This window comes from Bubalus kerabau, chromosome 12, assembly GCF_029407905.1.
Source record: "Bubalus kerabau isolate K-KA32 ecotype Philippines breed swamp buffalo chromosome 12, PCC_UOA_SB_1v2, whole genome shotgun sequence".
NCBI classification, from domain to species: Eukaryota; Metazoa; Chordata; class Mammalia; order Artiodactyla; family Bovidae; genus Bubalus; species Bubalus kerabau.
In genome coordinates, this window is record NC_073635.1 from 90754727 (window position 1) to 90781815 (window position 27089).

The 27089-nt window shown below is 61.8% G+C and overlaps 2 protein-coding genes across 4 annotated transcripts; one reads left to right on the forward strand and one right to left on the reverse strand.

The window, feature by feature from the left end:
* Positions 1-411: 411 nt before the first annotated feature.
* Positions 412-18052, forward strand: TFDP1 (transcription factor Dp-1). 3 transcript variants are annotated; one of them, XM_055543077.1, is made up of 12 exons: positions 412-520; positions 1370-1444; positions 8548-8614; positions 9423-9529; positions 11748-11869; positions 12743-12908; positions 13221-13364; positions 13724-13792; positions 14044-14195; positions 14531-14697; positions 15305-15383; positions 16924-18052. In XM_055543077.1, the coding sequence occupies exons 2-12, from the start codon at positions 1433-1435 to the stop codon at positions 17069-17071; spliced, it is 1233 nt and encodes a 410-aa protein (XP_055399052.1). In that variant the 5' UTR covers positions 412-520; positions 1370-1432; the 3' UTR covers positions 17072-18052. The 3 variants fall into 3 exon arrangements, with proteins under 3 accessions (XP_055399052.1, XP_055399054.1, XP_055399053.1); XM_055543079.1 differs by lacking the exon at positions 412-520 and adding an exon at positions 618-640; XM_055543078.1 differs by lacking the exon at positions 412-520 and adding an exon at positions 893-1023.
* Positions 18053-22327: 4275 nt separating this feature from the next.
* ATP4B (ATPase H+/K+ transporting subunit beta) lies at positions 22328-27089 on the reverse strand. The gene is made up of 7 exons (XM_055541890.1): positions 26978-27089; positions 26460-26588; positions 25458-25571; positions 25158-25357; positions 24391-24447; positions 23259-23357; positions 22328-22831 (listed from the first exon to the last, which is right to left on the reverse strand). The coding sequence occupies exons 1-7, from the start codon at positions 27087-27089 to the stop codon at positions 22670-22672; spliced, it is 873 nt and encodes a 290-aa protein (XP_055397865.1). The 3' UTR covers positions 22328-22669.

Consider the following 27089-nt stretch of genomic DNA (forward strand, 5'->3'; position numbering starts at 1 on the left):
ATCTGCACACCTTCCACTGTTTCCCAAGTGCCTACGAAATGCATACACCCCCCCCAGCCCGTGACCCCCAGGTGCATGCACATCCACACACACCAGGCCTCTGTCCCTGTGTGCGCACAGGTGCACACGTCCCAGTTCCTATCCCCAGGGTGCACACACACGCACGCGCGCGCCCATGCCTGTCCCCCGTGTGCGCACATGTGCTCATATCCCTGACTCAGCTCCCCTGCACGCGCACCGCGGAGTCCTGGACCAGGCCCTCCTCTCCATCCCCAGCCGGCGCGCGCGCACACGCGTGCACGCGTGCACACACGCGTGCACGCGCCCGAGCAGCTCATCTTCTCCGAGCGCGGGCCGCCGGGCGGGAGGAGAGTGGGGGGAGGGGGAGGGGGAGGGGGAGGGGGAGGAGGAGGAGGAGGAGGGAGCCGAAGGCGCGAAAAGGCGCGCAGGCGCGCTGCGGGAGTCGGGCCGCCGCCCACGTCACCGCGCCGCGCACGTCACGCCGCCCGACGCTCGCAGGGTGAGCCCCGCGCCCGGCGCCTCGGCAGGGCAGGGACCCCGGCCGAGCGCCGCCGGGACCGCCGCCCCCCGCCCGCCGCCCGCGGGTGCTCGCCCGCTGCCCGCGCCGCCCGCCCGCCAGGTGCGGCGGGCCGGGGTCCCCAGGGGCGCGCGCCGGGCGCCCGGACCCGCCGCCCCCGCCCCGCGCCGCGTGCGCCGCCCCGGTCCCCGCGCGCCGGGGCCGCCGCCTGGGCGCCCAGGTGACCCCCGGAGGGGGCGCGGGCCGGGGGCCCGGGCGGGGCCTGCGGGCAGCCTCGGGGCGGAGCGGCGCGCGCATCCGCGCCTGGCGGGGTCGGGGCGGGGCGGGCCCGGGCGCGCGGGGCCGGGGTCCGAGGTCCGGGGCGCGAGCCCCACCTGCCCGCCGACTGCCGGTTCCGGCGCGCGGGGCGCGCTCGCGGGAGGCGGCCGCGGCCTAGTGACAGGCCGGAGGCCGGGGCCCCGGAAGCCCACCTGTCAGAGTTACCGGTTGGCCGGTGGTCGCGGGTGGGCCGGGGGCGTCTACGGGTAGCGCGTGCGCGCGGGGCCGCTCCGGGTGGGGGCTCGGGCCGCGGTGCCAGGCTGATCCACGCCGGGTCTTTGTGCGCCTCGGGGAGGCCGGCGGGCAGCCGGGTTGTGGACGCTTCCCTGCCTGAGATGACTTTAAAGTCCCTGGGTGGGGGGCGTTTCTGGGCCGCACCCCAGGGACGGAGTGTGGGCTTGGAGAGGAAGGGACTCCTGCCGCTTAGATGGGTGGTGATGCTGAGGGGACGGTAGTGTTGTCAACTTCTCATTTCAGCCTGGCTCATTCCTCCTCTCTCCTTCTTTTTACCAGGAAAACTATTTTTCTTTTCTGGAGGGTGACCATTACTAGCATCGATTTCACGGATCTGGTAACATGGCAAAAGATGTGAGTACGTGTGTCTGCTTTGTGCTGGACTGATGTCTGCCTAGCACTGCGTTCTCGGTCACTCCCCACCTTGTTTCAGAATGACCACCCATAAACTGCGGGCGTGTTGGTGTTCAGACCTTTCAAGCAAAGAGACAAAGTAAAGGTGAGGAGGTGGGGACAGCCGGTGGTGCCGCACGCGGCCTGAGCGATGCTGGCCTCCGCCTGGGCCACGCAGGCCTGAGCTGCGGCAAGCTGCGTCTCGAGGCTGGTCACCGCCACGTTCCTTGGTCTCTTGGAGGCTGGTTGACTTGTAAATCAGTCGGGGCTTTGTGGGAGGACCCCCTGCCTGCAGAGGCACTGGGCAGGCGGAGCCTCCCTGAGCACCTGCTCTGTGTGCCTACTGGGAATTAGTTCAGCTTCCAGCCGTGAAAACGCTCAGCACTGGGCTTGGCAACTGTTTTTCTCAGAAAAAAATGAAATGTGGTGATAAACAAAAGTGAACAATCTGCTTTGTTTACATTTGTCATGAACCCATAGAATATCGTGAGTAAACTTTTTCACATTTTGCAAGAAATAGGCTTTTAGGCCTCCACGCGGAGCTGACTTCATGGGCCCTGGCACTCCGTCCTACCCTTGGTAGCATCAGTTAAATTCCCTGAAACCCCAGCTCTGTCTGTCGGTGTTTCTCGGAACTTGCTGTTCTGTGAATGTCAGGGACGAGAGGCTGTTTACTTATTTACTCATCAGTTGCACGGAGTTGGAAATACAGCCCGAGGCACAGTGTATCCGTATCTGTGGGGCCAGAATAGCACACTTGAGCCCTTTCGTGGGGGTGAGCCCGGCATCCCAGGTGGCGTGTCTGTGGTGAATGTCATGACCTGCGTGTGCCGTGGGGGTGACTTATCATCTCTGAGAGTCCACGGTCCCACCTGGTCCTCTGCTTTGTTTGCTCCAGGATGAAGGCCGGGCGGGGGCCTGGCTTGCTGCCTTGCTATGTGAAGCCCCGAGGGTTCTGACTCCTCTGAGGCACCTGGAGGGTATCAGGGCGGATGGTTGTCACCCCGCTCGGCTGCAGGAGAAGCGCTGCCCAGCGACCTTGTCCTCCGTCCCTCCTGGAGATGCAGCCTCACGGAGTGCAGCCCGGTGCTGGATGGAGTGACACGGCCCATCCGCCGTGGGGTAGGGAGGTGCCTCTGGAGTAGATGATACTAGGCTGAGTGGGGCGCAGGTGACGTGGCTGCGCCTGTGCTGAGCTGAGCCGTCTGGTGTGCTGGAGCCAGGTCTCAGCCGGGCTGGTGGTCGGCAGACGGAGGCTTGGCCCCTCTTCTGCTGACTGTGTCTAAGGCGCGTGTGACGTTTGAGTCTGGGAAGATGACTCTGCAGCCAGTGTTGACTTAGGTCACAGGGCCTCACTATGGTCTCAGATGTAAATCGAAGCCCCTCAAGGTGAAGTGGGTGGGCTGGGATGCCAGGGCATGGGGGCAGAGCTCTGGGGGCGCCGTGGGGGCTGTTGGGGCCTGGGGGGCTGGAGTTGATGCTGGGGGTCCCAGTGGAGGAGGTTGAGGGGCTGGGGAGGGGTGGCGTTGGGCATCCCCACTGGGTGGGCAGGTCTCCCTGGCGAGCTGGAGATGCTCCCTGCCCTGTTCAGGCTGCATCTGAGCCTGCATCAGGCTCAGAACCCTGCACCTCCAAACCGCGGGCCCTGTGCTCCGTCTGCCTCGCTGGGGCTGTGGGGCCTGCAGGAGTGGTGGCGGGCAGGGTGGGCCCGAGTCAAGGAAAAAGCATGCTCTTCCCCTGAACCTGGAGGGTGAGATGGGGGCCGTGCTTGAGCTCTGAGCCGCGGCTTGTCCTGGGGCTGCTGTTTCTAGTGCTCAGAGAGGTGTGAGTCTCTGTTGTTCACAGAGACGCGCAGACGGGACACTGTTATTCCTGTGTTTAACCTTCCTGTGGTAGGGGACAAAGCCCGACGCCTCGGGGTTCGCTGCCACGTTTCCTTTGAAAAGTGGGTCTCAGCGCCATCCTTCACTCCCCAGCCTGTCATTGCCCCTGGGCCCTCGGCCCTGGTTTGTGGGACTCGCCTTGGAGCTTGGGGGCTGTCTTTCGTGTGCACGTGGGGTAGTTCCAGGAATCTTGCAGTGAGACCCCCAGGTCAGCGAGGCCTGCGGGGGGGAGACTGTGGCATTGGGGGCGCCATCCAGGGGTACCTGTTCCCTCCCCCATGGGAACCTGTTGCCCTGGTGAGTGAACACGTGGTTCATTGGTTTTTGATTTACGGAACTGGGTGTCTGCGGGTTTTATTTTGTGCCTTGGGTCTGGTGAGAAGATCCCGGTCGGGGGGTTTTCAGCGTGCGGGACGCTCCTGGAGGGGAGATGTAGGCACGGGTTTCCATCTGACAGTGCCAACTGTCACCATCAGAAACATCTTGCACTGAACGCTGCAGCTGTGTGACGCACAGCGGGCCGGGGTCTGATGTGTACTGAGTGTGTGCGTGTATGTGTGTGCAGGTGTGTGAGTGTGTACACGTGTGTGCTGAGCATGTGTACATGTGAGCGTGTGTGAGCATGTGTGCACGTCTGTGTCACAAGTGTGCATGTGTGATGTGTGCGCCGAGTGTGTGTATGTGTGCACGTGTCTGCTGAGCATGTGTACAGTATGTGTACTGAGCATGTGTGTACAATGTGTGTGCATGCTGGGTGTGTGCATGCGTGCTGAGCATGTGTGTAAATGTGTGTGCCGAGCATGTGTGTCACGTGTGTGTGCTGGGTGTGTGCTGTGTGTACACGTGTGTTGGATGTGTATACATGTGTGCTAAAAGTGTGTGTACTCATGTGCACCCTGGGTGTGTGTGCATGTGCACATGTGTGTGCCAAGCGTGTGTACCTTAACATGTTTGGTATGTGTGCATGTGTGCTGAGCACGTGTGTACATGTGCGCATGTGTGCTGGGTGCGTGTGTGTGATTATTGTGTGCACACATGAGTGTGTATATGTGTGCCGAGCATGTGTGTTCACATGTGTGCGTGTGTGCTGGGTGTGTGTGTGTGTGTACACACACATGTGCACATGTGTGTGTGCTGAGCGTGTGGTGCCCACGTGCCCCTGCCTGGGCTGTCCCCTGCTCCTGTCTGTGGCCCCAGGAGCGACTGGGAGTCCTTGGCCTCTGGAAGACTGTGGTTATAAAGAGCCTGCGCTGTGGCTCTAGCTGTTCTGGAATTGGCTGGAGGGCCATCAAGGAGCCCACGACAGCCCTCAACTCTGAGGGGAGGAGGGTGCAGGGCCGCTGTCCCCCCGGGAGGACCTGTCCTCGTCCTCGTCCAGTGTCACACAGGTCTGTAATGAGCAGGGGCGGTCGCTGTGGGGAGTCACAGGCCTGCTTTTGCACAGATGCTCCAGGACTCTCGCGTGCCTCCCTCTCCCTCCGCTGTGGGAGCCGGGGTGGCCTTGTGCTGGTGGGAGAGCCCGGCTCAGCCCTGAGCTGGCCTGTGAGTTGTGGTCGTAGCTGCTCTGTGGTTGCACGTGGTGTTCTGAGTTCATGGTAACATCCCTGGATCGTGCTGTTGAGGGCAGGAAACCCAAAGAAACTGCGGAGCCTGAGCTCCCGGGTCTGGTTTAGCGAGCTTGTCTAAAACACATGTCCTACGTGCCGCTTTCCAGCGGCCGGGGTGGTGGGCACCTGCTTGGTCCCCAGGCCTCGCCGGGCTGAGCTGGCCAGGTGCTGGGCGGCCCTTTCCTTCCCGCCCGAGGCCTGAGTGAGAACACCCAGCCCGCTCCGCTGAGCACTGAGGCAGCACTGCTGTGCTTGTTCTCACGACAGGTTTTGGTGTTTGAGTTAACTTTTCCACACGAGATAAAATTGGAGAAAACCTGAGACGGTGTGAACAGCAGAGGGTCATGGCTTGGTCACGAGCGCGGCCCCAGAGCGCCCGGTGACACACCAGGTGCTGCCCACGTCCTGACTGTCGGGCGCCGCCTGGCCCCGGCCCTGAGCTGAGGGCATCCCCAGGGCTCGGGGGACCCCGCCTGGGGCAGTGTGACCCCAGGGCTGATCCCCGCACACAGTCACCTTTTCAAAGCTGTTCTCTCTGCTGTTGAACGAGTCTCACTTTTCTCCAGCATGGAATGAGCGGATGGCTCTTGCTCAGACGCCAGGCCTGGCTCCTCTTTCTGCGGTTTCGTGTGTTTGTTAGGCGGGGCTGCTTGAGGGCCAGGCCTCTGGGGGTGGGGCAGAGGTGGGACTTCCCCGGGCCCGTCCGTCAGATGGCCGCCTGCCGCCAGCGTCGGTCAGCACCGAGGGCCTGGTGGGGGTGGACTGCTGGGGCGCCCTGGCCGTGGCCCGTCTAGGCTCTGAGCTGACGCGACATGTGTGGCTCTGAGGGTTCAATTTGAAGCTGGTCTTCTTTCTCTCAGCCTCTGTCGTTTGCCTCAGGACTTTGTCTGTCGGACTCCTGTTTTCCCAGGATCCAGTTATAAAGGGGATTCTGGTTTGACACAGCGAACCCCATCCATCTGCTAGGCTCGCAAACACAGTGCCTCCGACACTCGTGTCCCCGGTCCTGTCCGCCAGGCGCGCGCTGTCGGGGGCCTGGGCTGGGGCTGGGGAGCAGCACTGGACAGACCTCAAGGGGCCTCTGCCTGCAGGCCAGAGACGACAGGAGACAGGAGAGCCACCCCTCAGGCCGACCTCCTGGGCCTCCCTGCCCCAGAGACAGGTGAGGGCGTGCTGGCCCCTCAGGCAGACCTCCTGGGCCTCCCTGCCCCACTGACAGTTGAACCAGCCCCTCGGGCCTGGCCTCCCGGGCCTCCCCGCCCCGGAGACAGGAGAGCCAACCCCTCGGGCCTGGCCTCCTGGGCCTCCCCGCCCCGGAGACAGGAGAGCCAACCCCTCGGGCCTGGCCTCCCGGGCCTCCCCGCCCCGGAGACAGGAGAGCCAACCCCTCGGGCTGACCTCCTGGGCCTCCCCACACCACTGACAGGTGCGGGCGTGCTGGCCCCTCACAGAGTGTCCTGGCGGCGTGTGCCCTCAGCGGGGAGTTTCCTATGTTGGTTGACGGCGTCACCCCAGCAGCTTTTCCGTCTCCGACTTTGGGTTTTCCATTTAGCAAACCTTCCACGAGGAGCGAATGTGAGCTACTTAAACAGTTCAAGGAGCGTTTCTTGTGGCTGTAAATGTGGCGTGCGTTGTACCTGAATAGAAAACCCAGGCAAGTGAGAGCAGAGTGGTCTGCCGGCCCATCTGAGAGCTGTTGCTGGGAGCCTGTGTCGTCCCTCCTGGGGTGGACGTGGTCATCCGTGGTGAAGGCGTGTTCCCCGTGTGTGGGAGCCCCGAGCTGCCTGCCCTGCCTGTTTCACGGCTCTGTGCTGCCGCTGCTCCGGAATCACTGGTTTTTTTCTTCTACCTCATTTTTAGCAGCTGCTTGTTTATTTGATCTGTTGGGGAATCATAGGTGGTCAGTTAGGAGAAGTGAGCTAAGACGGGAAATAATAAAAAATGAGACCTTCTCCCTAAGCTCATCTTGCAAAACTGGAACACGTGTGTGAGCCCCAGGCCCCTGGCGTGGAGCACAAGCCCCTTCTTGGTGAGCGGGTCCGCTCGTGTGCGTTTGTTGCGTAGACTGTGGCCCGCAGTGCCAGCTTTGAGCTCTGTAGGGTGGAGGCCATCTGAAGGCCCCCTTCTAGGTGGTTTGCAGTTTCCCCGGGCTTTCAGTCACAGGTACACGTGGCACGAGTGGGTGTTAGAAGTGAAGCCGTTGCCTGGTGGCCCGAGGCGCCAGTCTTGTGAGAGTCCTGAAAGGGGGGTTAACTCGCCACGTGCCCTCTGCTGGGTCCCTCGTGGCCGGGCCAGAGCCAAGGGGTCTCTCACGTTGGCACAAGTGCACGATAACCCACTCTGGGTCCTCAGTGGAGCGGCTGCACAGGCCCCGCGTGGACACCTGCACAGGTGTGCACTGCGTCTGAGACGTGCCCAGATGGCTTCCCCAGACAGGCGTGCCGGTCACACCTGCTTCCACCCATCTTAACGCCCTGTTTTTAGCACCGAATTTGATGATAACTTAAGAACCCACAAAGTTGCACTGCTTGATGGGTGAAGTTTCAAGGTGGTTTCAGTTTTAGTTTGCATCTTTGGTTGAAGGCTGGATGTGTCTCTTTGTGAGTTGAATGTCCCCATCAGGCAGTGGTTTCCTCTTGATTTGCACCCCAGGAATTAAGGACGTTCACGTGACCTTTGTCATCCTTCAGCACGAGGGGCAAGGTGCACCGTCATTTCAGGCTAACCCCTGGAGAGCACGCCTGAGTTCACAGCTGGCGTTTGGCATTGCGAGCAGGCGGCCTCCAGGTGTCTGTGCACCCCCCGACCCTCCGTCCTGGTGCAGCATGGCTGAGGCCCAGCGGGGTCCGTGCCGCCCCACGCCGCCCAGCCCTGTGCTTCCTGGGGTTAGACTTGAGGGCCTGGCAGGGGTCTTCTCCCAGCCGTCTAAATCGGGCCAGGGTTCTGGGGCTGAAGCAGGGAGCCCGCCCCATCTCCCTCTGTGCCCCCTGCCCCAGCCCTGGCTGCCGTGTAGGTGCGCCCATGGGTGGTGGGGCAGGGCCTCGAGGGCCCGAGGCCTGCTGCGCTGGGGGCCGTGGTCCGTCCTGGGGTCAGGATGCCCGCGTGTCCAGCGCTCTGACCAAGCCGGGGCTCCCTGAGGGGCAGTGGCCGGGCACGGCCTGGGGGCGTGGTCCATCCTGGGGTCAGGGGCGCCCGCGTGTCCAGCGCTCTGATTGAGCCGAGGCTCCCCGAGGGGCGGTGGCTGGGCACGGCTGGGGGGCGTGGTTCGTCCCAGGGTCAGGGGCGCCTGCGTGTCTGGCGTTCTGAACTAGCTGGAGCCCTGTGCTCAGGCCAAAGCACCAGTCTGCTCCCCCAGTGGTCCCCCCGTGGACCCCCTCGCTGACTTCAGACGTGACTGATGAAAGGACATGCAGTTCAGTGATAAGGGCAGTACTGCATTGCCCCAAGGGCCGAGCTTAAAGGCGGAAGCAGTCATTTTCCTGCGGGTGACGCAGCCGATCACGGTGGGTGACCCTGCGCGCGCCCGGCTGGCAGCTCGGCCCGACGCCGTCTCACTGTGTTGTTGTCCCCGCAGGCCGGTCTAATTGAAGCCAACGGGGAACTCAAGGTCTTCATAGACCAGAACCTCAGTCCTGGGAAAGGTAAGGGCGCCTGGCTCGGCCCGTTCCCCTGCCCTGTGTCTCGGCGTCCCTGACGTTCCGGGGTTCCGGCTCAGCGGCCGCGTCTACCTGGCTTGCAAGTCCTTGTTGTTTGTGGAGAGCCAGGGCAAGTGGAAGCGTGCGAGGACGTGAGCACAGTACTGGGCGCACTTTCCTCCCGCCCCAGGGCAGCCCCGCGCACCCTGCCGGGACCCCTGGCATGTGAGAGTGGCAGGGGCCCCGTGTGCACGGTTGTCTGGAGTGAGTGGTGGACACGTGCCCACTGCTGCGTCCCCGGGGCGGGAAGGTGTCTGTCCCTTGGCTGCGTGTCCGGGTGTCCGAGTGTGGGGGGCAGTGTCCTTGCGGTCGCTCCTCCTGGGCAGAAATGTGCTGCTGCTGCAGGAGGAGAAGCCTGTGAGTCTGTGCCCGTCTGCAGACACACGGGGAGGTGTCTGGGTGCACTCAGTTCTAACTGAAGTTCTCTGAAAATCAGAACTCTGAGCGCTGGGTCCTGTGGTCCCACCAGAACATTTTGTCGGGGCAGGCAGCCCACAGGGTTCGGGCAGGTTGGGGGCAGCCAGGTGCAGCGGAGCCCTGAGCCCTGCACGCGAGGGCCTGGTGTGCGCTGGTCAGGAGAGGGCGGTGTGGGCACAGCCGCCAGGTTTGGGAGTCAGGCTCAGCTGAGGTGCCTGCAGCCGCCCGTGGGTCTGACGTGGTCCAGGGCAGGAGGGCCGCCTGCGCGGCGATCAGCTGGTGCAGATGCCTTGAGCCCGGACACAGGGCCGCTGCAACGTCGCCTCTTGCGTTGCAGGCGTGGTGTCCTTGGTTGCCGTCCACCCCTCCACAGTGAACTCTCTCGGGAAGCAGCTCCTGCCAAAGACCTTTGGACAGTCCAACGTCAACATCACTCAGCAAGTGGTAAGGCCGGGAGGCTTGCTGTCTGAGGCCACGGTCTCGGGTGCAGGGCTGGTGCCGGGCGCCCCCCGGCTCGGGGCTGCCTGCCCACGGCTTCTCAGCTGCTCCTGCCTCTGCTTTCGTGGGGTCTGCTGGGCAGTGCGTGCTCTCGGGTGAGCCAGCTGCTCCTTGGCCAGGGCCTGTTGCCTGCCCAGGACTCGAGGCCAACCTCTCGTGGGTTTGGGGCTCTGCGGATGTGGGTTGTAGCTTTTCTGGCCTTCCTGGCTGATTGGAGGGGTCAGACTCCCGGGGCCTTGCCCAGTGCCCCCCAGGAGCCCCCACCAACTCCTGCCCGCAGGCTTGGCGGCCTCTTCCTGATGTGACCTGTGGCTGTGAGGGGTGGGGCATTTGCGGCCCACCTGCGCCTGCGGCCTGGCCCCCGGCGGGTGTGTGACGGCCCGACACTCAGCCCCACTGTGACGCTGGCCACGTTGGCTCAGCAGCTTTGCTGCAACGCTCCAAGTCCATAGTACGTGGAGGCCTGGGCCTTCCTGTAACATCACAGATACTCAATAAATGTTTTTCTGACGGAAGTTATAATTCACATCATTTTATCTTATAGGTACTGTGTGTTGTGTTATAGCAGAGTCACGGCCGAGAGTGGCTCGGTGAGCGTAGGAACAGTTCTGTTGCTGTTTCCAGTTTATATAGCGGGGAACAGGAGTGACATGGAGATTTCTGTCGGTGTCCCAACCTTCAGCCCCTCAGCGGACGCTCCCCTGCGGCTTCCTAGAGCTGGCTCAGGCCGAGCTAGTCAGGCGGCGCAATCTTCCCCGCGCCCCGGTGCCTCTCCAGCTGCACACACAGGCTGAGCGCAGAGAGCTGGGGGTTCTCACAGGAGGTCGGTCGGTGGAGAGCCGTGGAAATCGGGGTGTGAGGGCGGACTGAGCACCTGCAGGGCCCTCTGTGAGGCTGAGGTACCGCCTGCAGGCACGGGGTGCCCTGCCCACCCCCATGTCCTGTGTGGTCCAGGAAGGCCACCTTGGGGACGGACAGCCAGTGGGCACCTGCTCTCCCTGCACAGCAGCTGTGGCTGAGGGGGGTGTCCTCCGGGTGGGCGGGGAGCAGGCGCTATCAGGGGGGCAAGGACCGAGGCGGGGGGTCAGCAGCAGCCTGGCCGCGGGCGGGGCTGCCATCCTGAGCCTGTTCTCCTGAGCGCTGGAGGGACGGCTCACGAGGGCATGAGCCGTGACCTGGGGCCCCCTCAGCACTCACTCGCGAGGCCTCGGCTCTAGGGGTTCTCGCCTTCCACCCTGGTCCAGTCTGGGACACACGTGCCGTTTGATCACTTTCTAGAGCACGTGCTGTTTGATTTTATATCTCTTGAATGAGAGTGAAACACTGGTGATGCTTTGATCACTGGGAACGTGGATTAAGAGACTGGAATTCAGCTGAGCTGTTTTCCTTTCCATGGTTTGTGGATCGTTGATATTCATAGGTGACCTGGGCTTAGGGATAATTTGCAAAGTGCCAGGTCAGCTGTGTCAGGGCTGTGGCAGGTAGCCCTTATCCTGCTAAGCAGCGGACTAGTGGGAGCATCCAGCTTAAAATAGCACAGATGTGCCTGCTCTCCACCCCCAGCACCGGGGGCCTGGGGCTCCCATGCCGGTCCCCGGGAAGCACTGCTTCTGAGTGGTTTCCCGGCTCAGGCACGAGTCTCTGGGAAGCTGAGCTCCTACCTGGCTGGATGAGGCAGTGTGTGCATGCCCTGTGAACGTGGGGCCACGGGTCAGGGCTTCTGGGCCAGATGTCTGTGCCCGAGCAGTGGGTGCCTGCCTCCACCCTGGTGGCACTGCCCCCAGCCCCCACCGTGCGCTGGCCGGGGTGCCCAGGCTCCCTGTGTGGGTGGGCGGGCACTGGGGTCACCGCAGTGAGCCCCACTGGCCCTGGGTTCTTTTCCTTTTCGTCTTCGGGGCTCGTTGCTGCCCCAGTGAAGCGGTCTCATCTCTGTCCGGGTCGCGGGCGAAGGCGGTGAAGTGGAGCGTGCGGGTCTCGGGGTCGTCTCCAGCCGCCCGTGTGCAGCAGGTGTGCGACGGCAGCCGGGGCTCCGGGGCTCTCGGGACCCTCCTCCAGCCTCTGCTTAACGACACTCAGCGGCGGCTGTAGGTAGCAGGAGAAGATGAGGTGGCAGCGTCGTGTGTGGGAGATTCTGACTGTCCTGAATTGTCTTTTTTGACTGTAGGTAATTGGTACGCCTCAGAGACCTGCAGCGCCAAACACTATCGTGGTGGGAAGCCCACACACCCCTAACACTCACTTTGTCTCCCAGAACCAGCCTTCAGACCCCTCACCTTGGTCTGCCGGGTGAGCACTTGCCTAGAACTCCCCCCACCCAGCCTCTGCGTGCACGTGGGCACCGGCGCGCTGGAGGAGCGGGCAGTGGCCCCGAATGGCCTCGAGAGGCCAGGCCGCGGGCAGCCGCCCTGAGTTCTTGGGGGGGGTGGTGGCGCGCGGAGGGTGGGCTCCAGCTTCTGAGCCGTTGTCTGTGCTGGGAAGTACCGTCTGTGGAGCCCCAGGAAGTGGGCGGGTCTTCCAGCCTCTCCCCCTGCTGCTAAACGTGGCTGTGTGCAGCCGCCTGCCACGGTCACACTGTTGCCTTAATCCTTTCCTCCAAAAGCAAAGTAACGTGAAACAGTTTTACTCAGAGGTCAGCTGTGTGACTCTCCTTAAAGACAAAAAGCTACTGGTTCTAAAGCAACAACCATCAGTCCCCAAAACCCCTCAGTGGGGAACCTGGGCGCCTTTCCCCTGATGTGGCGACTTAGAAGGCCAGGTGTTGGGTCTCCCTCCTGGCTGCCATGTGGCCTCGTCTCAGCTGGGCTGCGTTTGCCCCAAATTCCGAAATTTGCAGCAAAACTTCCGTAGCTCCTCACGTCCGATGACGTTTTATTAAGAAGCACCGTTTAGCGTCTGGACACCTGTCCGACGTGTCCCAGGTCCTGCCCTGCTTTTCCCTAGAGTTGAAGAGACGTGTGGGATGCGGCCATGTGGACGTTTGTCCTGCGGCCTTTCAAGGAGGGGGGGGTCCCTGGATGGGGGACGGAGCCAGGCTCCCACCCCTCCTCTGTTGGGCATGGCCCATGGGGGCCCCTGGCGGAACGAGCCGGCCCCCAGACGCTAGTGTGGCCGGCCTGCGCTGCGAACTGAGGCCGCGGCTGCTCCGTGCTGTCCCCGCAGGAAGCGCAACCGGAAAGGAGAGAAGAACGGGAAGGGGCTGCGGCATTTCTCCATGAAGGTGTGTGAGAAGGTGCAGCGCAAGGGGACCACGTCGTACAACGAGGTGGCCGACGAGCTGGTGGCCGAGTTCAGCGCTGCTGACAGCCACATCCTGCCCAGCGAGTCGGTGAGTGCGCCAGGCAGGCCGCCCTGCCGCCTCTCGTGGGTGCAGAGGAGGCCCCGGAACCCTGGAGAGGCCGCCCCGCCACCTCCCGTGGGTGCAGAGGAGGCCCCGGAACCCTTGGGAAGGACGTTTCTTGACCCACTGGTGCCGGGAAGCTGTCGCATCCCTGTGGCATCTGTTCGCTCCTGTGGGCCGTGCAGGGGCCGCCCTGGGTCGGGGGGCAGCGTGTGGCCTCGGGTGTGTCCAGGGTCCGGTGCTCACGTGCTGCTCTGCACGTGGTCCTGGGCCGTCTGGAACCCCCCGCGTCTCTGCCAGGCCTACGATCAGAAGAACATCCGGAGGCGTGTGTACGACGCACTGAATGTGCTCATGGCGATGAACATCATCTCCAAGGAGAAGAAGGAGATCAAGTGGATCGGCTTGCCCACCAACTCCGCCCAGGAGTGCCAGAGCCTGGAGGTGCCCGGCTGCCCTGGGGTGCTGGGCGGACCTGGGGGTGCTGGGCACAGCCGTGCTGCCCCTGGTGGTGACCCGGGGCTGGAGGCTGATGGCCCGGGGCGGGTACACTCCACATCTTGGCCTGTGGGGGTTTTAAAGAATGTTGTATCCACGCCCAGAGGAGGGGAAGCCGGGCGGAGGTGGTGCAGTCCTGAGACAGAGGAGCCGCCCGCGTGCCTGGCAGCAGCTGCCTCGTCTGGCCCCCTGGCCCCCATCAGGCTCAGGGCTCGTGTCTTTGGTGACCATGTGTTGCCTTGGATTTTAAAATATGCTTCAGAAACGAACCGTGATGGTTTTGTTTTGGTGTTTGGTCTTTGAAGGTGGAGAGACAGAGAAGGCTGGAAAGGATAAAACAGAAACAGTCACAGCTTCAAGAGCTCATCCTGCAGGTAAGGGGCTCCTGCCCGGGAGGCCACTTGGTGGTGCAGGCGCCGCGAGCCTGTCATCTGGCCTCCAGGCATTTGGTTCTGGGCGTGTTTTCCCTGGCCGGCGGCTCCCTGGGCAGCCACTCTGACCTCTCAGCGGACCAGCCTTCTTGGTGTTGGCTGGGGCCGGGCAGGGCCGTCGCATATGCCCAGGCGGAGGCTAGCTGTTCAGTGGCCGCGGGAATCAGCGTGTGCCAATTGTGCGTCTTTTGTAGCAAATCGCCTTCAAGAACCTGGTGCAGAGGAACCGCCAGGTGGAGCAGCAGGCCAGCCGGCCGCCCCCGCCCAACTCAGTCATCCACCTGCCTTTCATCATCGTGAACACCAGCAAGAAGACGGTCATCGACTGCAGCATCTCCAACGACAAGTAGGCCGTGGGGGAGGGGCCTGCCGGCGAGGGTGGGCGGGGCCTGCTCTGCGCCGCGCTGCGTGTCTGCGGGGTCGCCAGGCGAGGCTCCCAGGGTTTCCTCCACTGGCGGGTTCCCCCCCGCAGGCTGTGCGGGCCCCTTGGAAGGGAGGGCGGTGGGGTCCGTGAGGACTGCTGTCAGGACGGCAGGCGGCACCTGGGGCCCGTCCCGGGGGCGTCGCTGCCTCTGATGGGTGGGTTGTATGCCGGGGAAGGTTTGGGGGCTCGGGGTCCGAAGTCAGGCATCGGCTCCGTCTTGGAGACGGTGCTTTTCTGACGGCGACCGTCGCCTCCAGGTTTGAGTACCTGTTCAATTTCGACAACACGTTTGAGATCCATGACGACATCGAGGTGCTGAAGCGCATGGGCATGGCCTGCGGGCTGGAGTCCGGGAGCTGCTCCCCCGAGGACCTGAGGGTGGCCAGGAGCTTGGTGCCGAAGGCACTGGAGCCTTACGTGACAGGTCAGCGGCCTGGGGGGGTCGCCTGCCTGCGGGGGCAGCAGAAGCAAGGGGGGCGGGGGATGAGGGGGCTCGGGGTTTGGGGTGTGGGTGTGGTGCCTGTAGGGTTCTCAGCTGAGCAGGGGTCCTGGAGTCTGTCCTGGTGCCCCTCCGGCCAAGCTGGGGGTCCTGGCGTAGGGTGGGGGCGCTCTGGTGAGAGGAGAGGCCTCCCTGTGCCCCTCTGGTGAGCCCCGCGTTGGGTGGCCTGGGGGCTCCCGAGCCCTGCAGGACGTCCATGAAGCATCTCCTGTGTGCTGACCCCCGACGCCAGTGGTTGCCCCACTGACCCCTGCTGCCCACCTGTTCTTGGCGTTGTGGTCGTGCTCGGGAGGAGGGTCGGGGCGGGGTCCCGCGGGGAAGAGGGGTGGGGCCGGGGTCTCGCCGGGAGGAGGGGCAGGGGAGCCGTCCCCGCTTGGCCCGTCCATCCGTCTCCTGGAGGCCGTGTCCCTTCCCGCCCCTGCAGTGCCCTCGTCGCCACCTTCCCGAGGGGTGCCCGGCCGGGAGCCATCCGCTCTTAGAGTCCTATGGCCTCTGCTTCGTGACGTTTGCCTCGTTTTCTTCCTCTTTGCAGAGATGGCTCAGGGATCCCTCGGCGGTGTGTTTGTCGCGTCGGCAGTGTCGACCTCTAACGGCACGCGGCTGTCTGCCAGGTAACTGCGCCCCCGGGAGCCGCGCGGCCACCCTCCCCGGCGGGAGGCCCGGGTCTCGTGAGCGGCCTCCGTCCTGCTTGGAGCGGGGCTCCCTGCTCAGCAGACACCCCAGGGCCCCAGGGTCTCCCGGAGCTTGTGCTCTGAGCAGAGAAGCTGTTTGTCCTGGTGAGATTTTCCCCCCAAAGATCAGTAGCGGTACGTGGACTTTATTTTCTATTAAAGTAACTCCGCGCAGTGGCGGCAAAACCCGCGTGGCCGGCAGCCTGAGCGCCGCTGTTTCTCCGTCTGTTTCTTCCCCTTTTCTTTTCAACGCACTTGAAGTCACCATGTACATGTGATCTTGTCGTTGCTTTTTCTTATTTTACCGTTTGTTGCCTGCATTCCTCTACGTGTTGAAGGAACTTCTATCATTTCAGTCAGAGTGTGTTTGAGCTGTGACCTCACAAGCCCCCGGAGCAGGGCTGGGTCAGGCCTCGGCATTCCTCCTGGTTCTTAAAGATAAGTGTAAGGGGATTTCCGTTTGAGTGTGGACAGAACAGTGGTCTTGTGTAGTACCATGTTGGGCCTCATACATGTTCATATCAGTCCTGGTAAAGAACGTCTCGTTTCTCACACACATGAAATCAGCAGCATGTGGGTCTGACGAAACCGGATTGGCTAGTAGACCCTGAGTGCACCTGCCTCGAAGGCTGCCTCTGCGTGACCCCGGCTCAGCCTCAGTGCGCCTGAGGGAGGGCAGGCTCCCTGTGAGGGTCCCGGCGCCCAGCCCCTCGCGGGGTGCCCGCACCTGGTTGCGTTTTGACAGAGGTTGGCTGGTTTTAAATTCTGAATCTGCCACTGTGCATGGCCCGGTTTGTAAAGTCTGAACACTGATTATTCTGAGAGGTGGAATTCGGGTATTTTCTACACTTTCCTCTTTAAGAAATTCTTTATATTAATGAACTTTCGGGCTCTTGTCAGTGTTTTTAACAAGATGAAAGCCAGTACCATTTCGGAAGAAAAGCTGACCCCGGGGCCCCGGTTTACTGAGCTGCCCTCTCTGGTCGTGCATTCAGGGGGTTCCTGGCTGCAGGCAGCCGCAGCTTCAGCCTGTTTTCCACTCTTTCCGACGTGGTTGCTAGATGGGGGTTTCCCAGATATGGGGTTACTTTGTTAGAGAGCGTGATACGGCCTAGGTTGTGCTGAGCAGCGTCAGTAAACACCAGTAAAAGGTATTAAGACATGCGTGTGGTTTTCTCTTAAAAGGAAAACATGCTGAGCATTGGAAAACCGCGTGCACACCCGTGAATGCACACACGTGTGTCACACGCCCCACCCTCTCCTCCCGCAGAGGTCACGACGGGCACAGCGGGGGCTTTGGAGGAGGGTTTCGGGGTCTCTGTTGGTGCGCCGGGGCTTCTGTTCCTGGCGCGGTGAGAAACAGGAGCCCGCCCGAGCTGCTCGCTCCGTCGTGCTGGGCGAGGGTGACGGTGAGCTCAGCCTGGGAGAGGTGGGTTCTGTGCCACCGGGCGTGCGGCCCCTGATGCCCCTGTCCTTGCAGCGACCTGGCCAATGGCGCGGACGGGGCGCTGGCCACGAGCTCCAGCGGGTCGCAGTACAGCGGGTCCCGGGTGGAGACACCCGTGTCGTGCGTCGGTGAGGACGACGAAGACGACGAGGACTTCAACGAGAATGACGAGGAGGACTGAGCCGCCGCCCGCGGCCAGGAGCGCGCGGCATGAGACGTCCGTTCCGCGCCCTCCTCCCAGAAGAGCTTGCCGACCTCCGGGCTCAGGGCGCTTCTGATGAGCCACTCGCCGTGCCCCGGGGGTCCCGACGAGCCGCCTGTGTTTGACAGCGACACACGACCTCTACTCTTTCGGATTTTGTGTTTTCGTTTGCTGTTTTTTAAGTTCAGAGTTCATTTCGCCCCCTGAGTTTGCTGGAGAAGTTGTGCCGCCTCCATGCCGCCCTGCGGGCCCAGCACAGCGCTCGGGGGCACTGCGGGCCCGGCAGCGCCCAGCTCTGCTTCTCGACGTTTCGTTCTGACTTTGTTTCCCTTAAGTTATACTGACTGCGTGAGTCCAGCGGGCTTACACTTTGGTTTGCTCTGTGCTGCAGCAAGTGGATCGCAAGGTCCCTTTTCGTTTTCGTTTTGTTGGGTGAAAGTTTGCTGCCATGCTGGTGCAGCGATGGGAACTGAAGCTTGGGAGGGTTTACTGCTTGTGGTAAAATGTGCCTGATTTCTTACAGGCAGTGTTCGGAAACTTTTTATTATATAGTTGTTTACATACTTATAAGTCTATCATTTAAAGACATGTACTGAAACAAATGTTGTATTTGTTTCATAAGCATCTTCCTGTAATCTATTATAAAGTTGAAATTAAATATAGAGAATGTTTTAACAGTTTTTTAACTCAAAATTTGTCAATCATTTTTAATAGTTCTTTTTTTATAAAAAGAAAAAAGAATTTCAGGGCAGGCAGTAGTCTCTTTTAAAATGTATTCACCAGAACCATTAACTGCACAGTTGCTGTTAGCTGCCTGTTCTAAAATAATAGTCTTTTTATTGGAACACAAGTAAACTTTTCTGTAATATTTTGTGGAATAAAGAGACTTTAATTGTTTGACTTGTTTAACTCGGCACTGCTGGTTTTTATTAATAAAGTGCGCATGGGCATTTCAAACGAGCCGCGTGTCCCTGTGATTCGGGATGCTCTCTGCAGCTCGTCTACCCCACCTTTTCTGCAGGGAGGAGCGGGTGCGGGCCCTGCGGCAGATACAGGACCCACCACAGCCCCAGCCTCTCCTGCACTGCCCCGGGGGCGGGTGAGGAAGGTGGTCCCGAGGACACAGCCGAAGTGGTGCCTCCTCTCTGGCTGGTGGTGGGGAGAGCGCCTGTTCCTTGTCTTACTTTTGGAAGACCCGTACTCATCACCTTGGGGCTTCCCAGGTGGCCCAGTGGTAAAGAATCCGCCTTCAGTGCAGGAGACATGGGTTCTGTCCATGGGTCAGGAAGATCCCCTGGAGGATGAAATGGCAACCCACTCCAGTATTCTTCCCTGGAGAATTCCATGGACAGAGGAGCCTGGTGGGCTGCAGTCCATGGGGTCGCAGAGTCGGACACGACTGAGCAACTGGACTAGACTGAACTGAGACAGAACCTAGCATATGTGAATATTACCACTACCTTTAACGTTTGAATCCTTGTGAAACATGACCTTTGCAGACACATCCCCAAAAGGTCAAAAGCGCGGGGAAGCTGGGGCGGAAGGACGGGGGTGATGCCCTCGCAGGTGATGGGCCTATAGTAAGATGACCAGGCCAGCCCTTCCTCACCTTCCTCCTGGATCCCAGGAGCTGAAACAGAGTTTAAGGCTTTGACTTTCAGAAAAAGAGTAAGATGGTAAGATGGGCAAGTTCAATGCTTTATTCAGGTTGTCTGAAGTCACGAGCAAAGATTCAGTACAAGGTGTGGACTCGAGCAGTCCTGTGCCCCAGAGTGTGGCAGCTTATCCCGTCATCCCGACTGTGACAGACTTATGTGCTGAGGGATGCGGCAGAGGTCGGGGCAGTGTGAGGACCATGAGTGGGCGAGGGACAGGCACGAGTGGGTGAAGATGGGCCATGTGTGGGTGAGGACAGGTCACGTGGGTGAGGGACAGTCATGAGTGGGCAAGGACAGGTACGTGTGGGTGAGGGACAGTCATGAGTGGATGAGGATGGGCCACGTGTGGGTGAAGAAGGGCCATGTGTGGGTGAGGTGGGCCACGTGTGGGTGAGGGACAGTCACGAGTGGGTGAAGATGGGCCACATGTGGGTGAGGCGGGCCACTTGAGGGTGAGGTGGGCCACGTATGGGTGAGGGACAGTCACGAGTGGGCAAGGGCAGGCCACGTGTGGGTGAAGACGGGTCATGTGTGGGTGAGTGTAGGTCGTGTGCAGGGGAGGCGGGCCACATGTGGGTGAGGGGGCCACGTGTGGGTGAGGGGGCCACGTGTGGGTGAGGCGGGCCACGTGTGGGTGAGGCGGGTCACATGTGGGCAAGTGCAGTTCGTATGCAGGGGAGGCGGGCCACGTGTGGGTGAGAGGGGTCACGTGTGGGTGAGGCAGGTCACGTGTGGGTGAGTGCGGTCGTGTGCAGGGGAGGTGGGCCACGTGTGGGTGAGGCGGGCCACATGTGGGTGAGGGGGGTCACGTGTGGGTGAGGCAGGTCACGTGTGGGTGAGTGCAGGTCGTGTGCAGGGGAGGCGGGCCACGTGTGGGTGAGGTGGGTCATGTGTGGGTGAGTGCAGTCGTGTGCAGGGAGGCGGGCCGCGTGTGGCTGAGGGTGGACCACGTGGGTGAGGTGGGTCACGTGTGGGTGAGTGCAGTCGTGTGCAGGGAGGTGGGCCGCGTGTGGCTGAGGGTGGACCACGTGGGTGAGGTGGGTCATGTGTGGGTGAGTGCAGTCGTGTTCAGGGAGGCGGGCCGCGTGTGGGTGAGAGGGGTCACGTGTGGGTGAGTGCAGGTCGTGTGCAGGGGAGGCGGGCCACGTGTGGGTGAGGCAGGCCACGTGTGGGTGAGGGGGGTCACGTGTGGGTGAGGTGGGCCATGTGTGGGTGAGGTGGGTCACGTGTGGATGAGTGCAGTCGTGTGCAGGGAGGCGGACCGCGTGTGGCTGAGGGTGGACCACGTGGGTGAGGTGGGTCACGTGTGAGTGAGTGCAGTCGTGTGCAGGGAGGCGGGCCGCGTGTGGCTGAGGGGGTCACGTGTGGGTGAGGCAGGCCACGTGTGGGTGAGGGGGGTCACGTGTGGGTGAGGCGGGTCACGTGTGGGTGAGTGCAGGTCGTGTGCAGGGGAGGCGGGCCATGTGTGGGTGAGGGGGCCACATGTGGGTGAGGTGGGCCACGTGTGGGTGAGGGGGTCACGTGTGGGTGAGGGGGGCCACGTGTGGGTGAGGTGGGCCACGTGTGGGTGAGGGGGGCCACGTGTGGGTGAGGTGGGCCACGTGTGGGTGAGGGGGTCACGTGTGGGTGAGGGGGGTCACGTGTGGGTGAGGGGGTCACGTGTGGGTGAGGGGGGTCACGTGTGGGTGAGGGGGTCACGTGTGGGTGAGGGGGTCACGTGTGGGTGAGGGGGGTCACGTGTGGGTGAGGGGGTCACGTGTGGGTGAGGGGGGTCACGTGTGGGTGAGGGGGTCACGTGTGGGTGAGGGGGTCACGTGTGGGTGAGGGGGGTCACGTGTGGGTGAGGGTGGACCACGTGGGTGAGGGGGCCACGTGTGGGTGAGTGCAGTCGTGTGCAGGGAGGCGGGCCGCGTGTGGCTGAGGGTGGACCACGTGGGTGAGGTGGGCCACGTGTGGGTGAGTGCAGTCGTGTGCAGGGAGGCGGGCCGTGTGTGGCTGAGGGTGGACCACGTGGGTGAGGACAGACCCACCACAGCTGCAGCTGCGTCCCCAGCATGGTGCTCCTGCTCGTCCAGGGCGCTGCAGAGCTGACACACCTGGGGGCAGGGCTGAGGGTCTGTGGCGGGGGTGGGGAGCTTGGGCAAGGGTGAGGCGCTGGCATCCTCACCTCAGCACTCTTCCTGGCGGCACTGGGCCACAACCCAGCCATCCTGGAGGGCCACACCTCAGGGCTTCCGCGCCGGCCTCCTTCCACCCCCTTGTCCCTGCGGTGGTGGCCTATGACCTCTGGGGTGGTCACAACTGCAAGCTACTGACTCCTGAGTTCTGCAGACAGGACGGCCTGGGGCGGCTCAGGCCAAGCCCTGACTCTGGTGTTAGTGCAGCAGCGGTCCCTGGGGGTGTCCACAATCTCCTGCCAGTCCCCGGTGGTCCCTGGGGGTGTCCACAAGCTCCTGCCAGTCCCCGGTGGTCCCTGGGGGTGTCCACAAGCTCCTGCCAGTCCCCGGTGGTCCCTGGGGGTGTCCACAAGCTCCTGCCAGTCCCCGGTGGTCCCTGGGGGTGTCCACAAGCTCCTGCAAGTCCCCGGTGGTCACACGAGGCGTCGGTGACCTTGGTGCGAGGCCTGGCAGGAGAAGCATCCAGACTTGAACCCAGGCCTCTGACCTCTGACCCTGGAGCCTGGCTGCCCCTACCCTAGGGGCTGGTCAGCCTGTGTATTCAGCAGCAACTTGATGGGTAGGTCCAGCCCTCCTATCCACAGGCGCCTTGTGGCCAGCTGGAGCTAGGTCTGAGGCCATGTACTCCCCTCCCCGCACCCGGCAGGGACAGCCCCTTAGCAGCTGGACCGATCCCCCCCTGAACTGGGTCAGCAGCCCCACGTTCCGGGGTCTGTAGGGGGAACCCGGGCAGGCTGCCTACTGTGCGTGGACACCACGGGCCCCATCGAGACCTTGGAGTCATTTCCAGGGTAACTATACCCCTGACCTCCGACCTCCCATGTGTCGTGGCATCCCCAGGATGGCCTGGACCCTGACCTGACATTTCCCAGGTGGCGCAGAGTTGCTGCCGAGGGGTCAGCAGGGAGGACGTCCCCAGCCCAGGGCCCCTGTCCCCTGGCTCCATGGGGCTTCCTCTGGAGGCTCTGGGTGACAGATAATAATAGCAGATATGTCGTTGGGACAGAATGTTCTGGTTTTGGGTCTTCTGAATGGGCTGGGGCTGGAGACCCCCGCCCTGGAGGTTGGACGGGAGACTGTGCTGGGAGGAAGGCCACCTCTGGGGTCCAGGCTCCACCACATGGCCACACCCTGCATCCTGGCCATGTCGTTGGGGCAGCCCCTCCCACGCTGCTTCATAACTTAGCCGACTTGCAGTCGAAAGTGTTATAGAAGGAGAATTTTTTAGTTAATTTTAGTTAATTCTTTTAAAGTTAACTAATTAAATTTTAATTCATTCCATTTTTTTTTTTTTTAATTCATTCCATTTTTTAGTTAACTCTTCCCCATCATCAGGAAAGACATGACTCTTTTATGTAGGTTAAGAATGAAATTTAATAAACTTGATTTTTACAGTTTAGGAGTTGTACTTTTTAAAGCCAGAGTCCAGAATGCGTGAAGTCGTAAGTCAGGTTTCTGGTGTTCATAGTCACGTGTAGGAACAGTAAGTTGCAGCGAGAATGGTGCGGTCTGCGTGGCCGAGCTGCGTCCTCCCACATCTTAGCCGTGCAGCGGCTGCCTTACGGTCCCCGTGTGAGCCTGTTTTTCGAAGCTACAAATCTGCCTGAAAGGTAAGAGGTCTGATGGGATCCTGATGGTGCGAGCCTGGAGCGGGGCTGTCTGGTGCCGAGCCGCCCGGGTGCTGGGTTCCGCTGGACGAGGCGTTGGGGTCGCCCTGTGCCTGGGGGCCAGCCTGGGCCCCACTACTTCTGGATTGTCAGCTTGAACTCCACCTTCCCCTCGTAGGGGTCGTGGGGGTTGTCGAAGGTCACGTGCTCCGCCAGGATCTTGCACACGACAACCACCTCCTTGTTCCTGGGGACGTTGAGGAGCTTTGCGGCCACCAGCGGGTTGCTGTAGTGGGGCTGAAGAGACGCCGGTTAGGGTCCTCATGAGAGGGCGGCTGGGTGCGCGGCTGGGTGCTCAGCACAGAGGCGGAGCTCTCACTGAGTTACAGACATCTCCTGCTTAGAAATGAGGAGACCGGCCCAGAGGGACGGACCCGTGACAAATCCAACGTCAAACTGTACCTGATAAAAATTAACCAACACAGGATAAAGCAAGAGCTTTGGGGAAAATGATTTTAAGTGGATATGCAGTTGTCTAAGGAGACCCGTGGAAGGTAAAAATAAGATTTGATGTCAATTTTGGGTGAGAACGTGGGCTTGGGAGACCCCCGGAGGTTAAGCGGTTAGGGTGGGCTAAGTGCAGTCTGGCCTCCTTTCGCAGGCAAGCGTCTCCGGCCATCCCTTCGCGGGCGGCGGCTGCAGTCGGGCCCTGGGGCCCACGTACCTGGGCCTTCTTCCCGTAGTAGGGGAAGTAGTGCAGGCTGTAGGAGCCGTTGGGCGGGAAGTACTCCACCTGCAGAGCCGGGGCATCCCGGTGCTGGTCCTGCGGGTGAGAAGCTGTGCGAGAAAGGCCGGGCCGGGCGGACGCACACGCGTGTGTCTCCGTGCCTGCTCTGCATGTGTGTCTGCATGTGTGCACGGGTGCAAAGCAGGTGACTCCACGGGCAGTTGGCATGAGCCAGATCTAGTCTGTATCATCAACCAGGAATCCATTCATGGTGTAACTTGTTAGTTCATAAGACCCCGGTGACTTACCGAAGTCGTACCTTTCACATTAAACCCTCTCAGGGTAAAAGAGGAGCCAGGGCCGAGTGTGTGGGGCTGGCAGCCCACGAGGCTGGGGCCCGCCTGCCGCCGGGGCTGCCCTCGTCCACCGTCAGGGTCGGCGCACGGCCCGACGGAGCCCAAGCCCGTCCGAGAGCAGGAAGGGGCACTTTGGTGTCTGTTAAAATCTCAAGTCAGCCTACACGTGTGCGGTCAGGGAAGCTGGAAACGGGAAGCTGGGGCAGGACGCACCCCACGGCCTGGGGGGTGGCACCAAAGTGTGTGCGGTCGCCCTGGTGGGGTGTCCCTGCAGGCGGCAAAGAGCCTGGGCCCAGGCATAACTGAGAAAGCAAACTTTAGAAAGGACTCAGTGAAGACAAATTTAGTTTTATCCATGTGGTTAAAAACGCATTTTGAGAAAAACTGGACTAAATTAATTGCAATTCTTGGCAGCGTGTAAACTCACACTGTTAATCAACGGCACTGGTGTTAATCAGCATCGTTTTGTAAATAAGGAAACAAAAGGACAAAAGAGTGTGGTAGAGGTGAGTTGGGTTTTCCAAACTGCCACAGACATCCTGAAGTGTGTTGGGGATACGCTGTCTCAGATGCTTTTTTGAAGCAAAACAAAGTGCTGTTTTTTCTTACTGGGTTTTCATCCCTGTGATAAAAACCACTTAGCGTGAAGGGTCCTGCCATCCGTGACCCGGTTTATTAGGCGACCCCTGAGATGTTTGTAGGGGAAACCTGATCAGGGTTTCCCGAGGGGTTCCCAGCCCAAACAGGACGGCCATGGCCCTTGGGTCACTCACCAGGAAGGCACAGTCCACCCTGGGGGCCGTGCTGTTGCCGGGGAGAAACTTGACGATCTGCAAGGGAGCAGCTGTGAGTGCAGGGGGCGGGGAGGGCCTGGGGGTCCTGCTCTGAGGACTCAGCAGGTGTGCCCCCTTATGCTCCAAGCCTGCGGTCTTGGCTGCCAGGTGGCAGAGTTGGACGGTCAGCAGAGCCCAAGCCGCGGCATCCGCCTCCCGCCCCTGTGCGGTGCCCCCTCTGCACCTCCCCTCCCCTCCTGGCTCCGCCTCTGAAAGCCCTGGCCCCTGGGTCCCCCAGCTGGTGCCCAGGGCCCAGGGTAGCACCCGCCTCACTCACAGGGACCCCAGCCTTCCTGCTCTGCGTGCCCACCAGGGAACAGACCCCGGCTGGACCAGGCTGAGCGCAGAGCACAGGTCTGTGGCCTCCGCTGTCTCTCAGAGAGGAAAGTGAAGTGTCACCCCGGCCAGATCCCGCGCCCCCTGGTTCCTGTCCATTGTGGGCGGCCTCCAGAGGCTTGCCGAGTCCTCTCAGCCTGTCCCTCAGCGCCTGGCCCCGGCGGGTTCCCAGGCGCCCTCCCCATGCTGACCGCCTGGCTTTTCCCAGCCGTCCTGCACACAGGACTGCCCTGGGCTCTGCGGCTCGCCAGTCAAGCAGGTGGCGAGTCTGGATGGCTACTTCCGGGTAAGGGGCTGCAGGCTCCCCAGCCAGCCCAGGGGCTGGAGGGGCAGAGGGCGGGGGCCCTTCTCCCTTCTGACCCCACACTCACCCTGTTCATCTTGATAATGAAGCACGGCTTTCCCTCTGCAAAACCGAAGGTGGGGTCAGGCTGGCCAGAGCAGTTCTGCAGCATGTCCGCTGTGAACTTGCAGGAGAACTTGGTGTGGTTCGGGGCCAGGAAGCGCTCCTGGAAGAAGTACCTCTCGGACGTGCAGTTGATGTTGTCCTCCTGGGCTGCAGGCGAGTAGCCTGGGGGGGACGCACCTGTGGTCCTGCCCAGCAGCAGCCTGCCCCCCACCCAGCTCTTAAAGAAAGGAGAATGGAGACCGGGGCCCGGGTCACCCCTTACCTGCCAGGAAGTGCCGCAGGGCCTGTGTGAGCCCTGCCCAGGTCCTGTTGTCCGACACGTTGTAGGAGATGTCCAGGCCTTTGTCCCCGTAGGTGTCCGGCCTCAAGGTCACCCCTGGAGAGAGGACGCAGTGCCTGGGGTCTGGCTGCACGTTTAGGCTGCGTGCTGTGCTGCTGGCCTGCCCTGGGGGTGGGGCAGCGCCCAGGATGCTGGGGCCAGGACTTCTAAGGCCCCCGGCCTCCCCAGGTGTGCCCAGGAAGGCCCGGGACACTGCACAGTAGCCAGGGGCCGCTCAGGTGCACAAGGCCTGGTTAGGCCCCCGGGCTCCCTCTGCAAGAGGCCCGCCCCTCACCCTGCCTGCCAGCCTGCGGGTTTGAGACAAACTCTATCAGGGTGTGGTTTCAAGCGTGTAGTCTACTACATCCTGTTCTGAGATTGCACTGAGATCCTCCACGTTTGATCTGTTTGTTGATTGTAAAGATTGACCCCAGCTGTCACGAGGATTTGTGGACGATGCTCAGGGCGGCGAGCGCGCCGCCTCCAGGCACAGCCCAGCACTGCTCTTGGGTGGTCTTGGGTTATTTTCTTCCTCGGAAAGCACTGAGGACGCAGGGTTGACAAACACTGAGTCGCTGGGCTGGAAAAGCCGAGCTTCCTTTAGCACCCTTCCCGCCTCTCTCTGTTTTGCTGTCTGCCCTCAGCTGGGTCAGCGGGCTGCGTGCAGAGGTCTTGGTCCAGGTGCCGTCCCCAGGCTTCAGAGGTGCTGCCCGCCTGACCCCAGCCTGCGCGTCTCCCCAGCGCTTCCCCTTGTTTGGGCAGTGACTCCACATGGGGAGCGGCTGCCCCTCCTTAGACAAGACTCCAGCCCTGGGTCTGCTGGCCTCCTGCTGGCTAGGAGGCGAGGGTCCCCTGGGAGAGTGGCCTCGGAGCTGGACGCCCACCCCCTACCTCCTGGTCCCCTGGTACCAGGGGGTCGGCGGAGTGGGGCCCTCCGCCAGTTACCTGGCGACTTGAGCTGGTCCTGGTAGTCGGGTGTGTAGGGGTCGATGGTGCACATAAGCACATAGATGCAGAGGGCGAAGATGCCCGTCATGACCACGTAAAAGGCCACGTAGTAGAGGCTGATCCACACTGCGGGCAGAGGCGGGTCAGGGGCTCGGTCGCCAGGAGCGTGCGCGCGCTCACTGCCCCACCTCTCAGGTGGGCACTCCACCTGCTCCGGAACATGCTCACCCCAATAACCCCGCGCCCCTTCACGTAAAAGTCTTCTTAAAAATTACAGTTTTGGGAACCTAGCTTTAAACCTGCTGCTCTGAAATCCAGGGCTGAGCCTCTGGGGCCCGTCCTCAGCTGCCCTCCACCCTCCAGTACCCGGGGTCAGGGGTGTCAGGGCCTGGGCAGGCCTTTGGGGTCTGCCGGCGGGGACGGGAGGCTGGGGGGGCTTGGTCTGGACCCTGGGACCGCCAGTCCCTGGCAGCCGCGGGGCGGCCCCTGCCCTCTCCTGGGCCCCGTGCACAGACCCCAGCGGGACAGCGTGCGGCCCAGCATCTGCCCGGTGTCTGGGTTCCAGCAGTAGCGCTGGAACTCCTCCATCCGCTGCCCGCACGACTTCTTCTCCTGCAGCGCCGCCAT

What these genes read in the sequence shown, in the direction of transcription:
- TFDP1 (XM_055543077.1), top strand. An exon ending in TCAACATCACTCAGCAAGTG is followed by an intron (nt 9,530 to 11,747) that starts GTAAGGCCGGGA and finishes TTTTGACTGTAG; the next exon opens with GTAATTGGTACGCCTCAGAG. An exon ending in TGCAGCATCTCCAACGACAA is followed by an intron (nt 14,196 to 14,530) that starts GTAGGCCGTGGG and finishes CGTCGCCTCCAG; the next exon opens with GTTTGAGTACCTGTTCAATT.
- ATP4B (XM_055541890.1), bottom strand. Translation starts at nt 27,089, where the DNA reads ATGGCGGCGCTGCAGGAGAAGAAGTCGTGCGGGCAGCGGATGGAGGAG. An exon ending in TCATTATCAAGATGAACAGG is followed by an intron (nt 24,448 to 25,157) that starts GTGAGTGTGGGG and finishes GCTCCCTTGCAG; the next exon opens with ATCGTCAAGTTTCTCCCCGG. An exon ending in GGGTGGACTGTGCCTTCCTG is followed by an intron (nt 23,358 to 24,390) that starts GTGAGTGACCCA and finishes TCTCACCCGCAG; the next exon opens with GACCAGCACCGGGATGCCCC.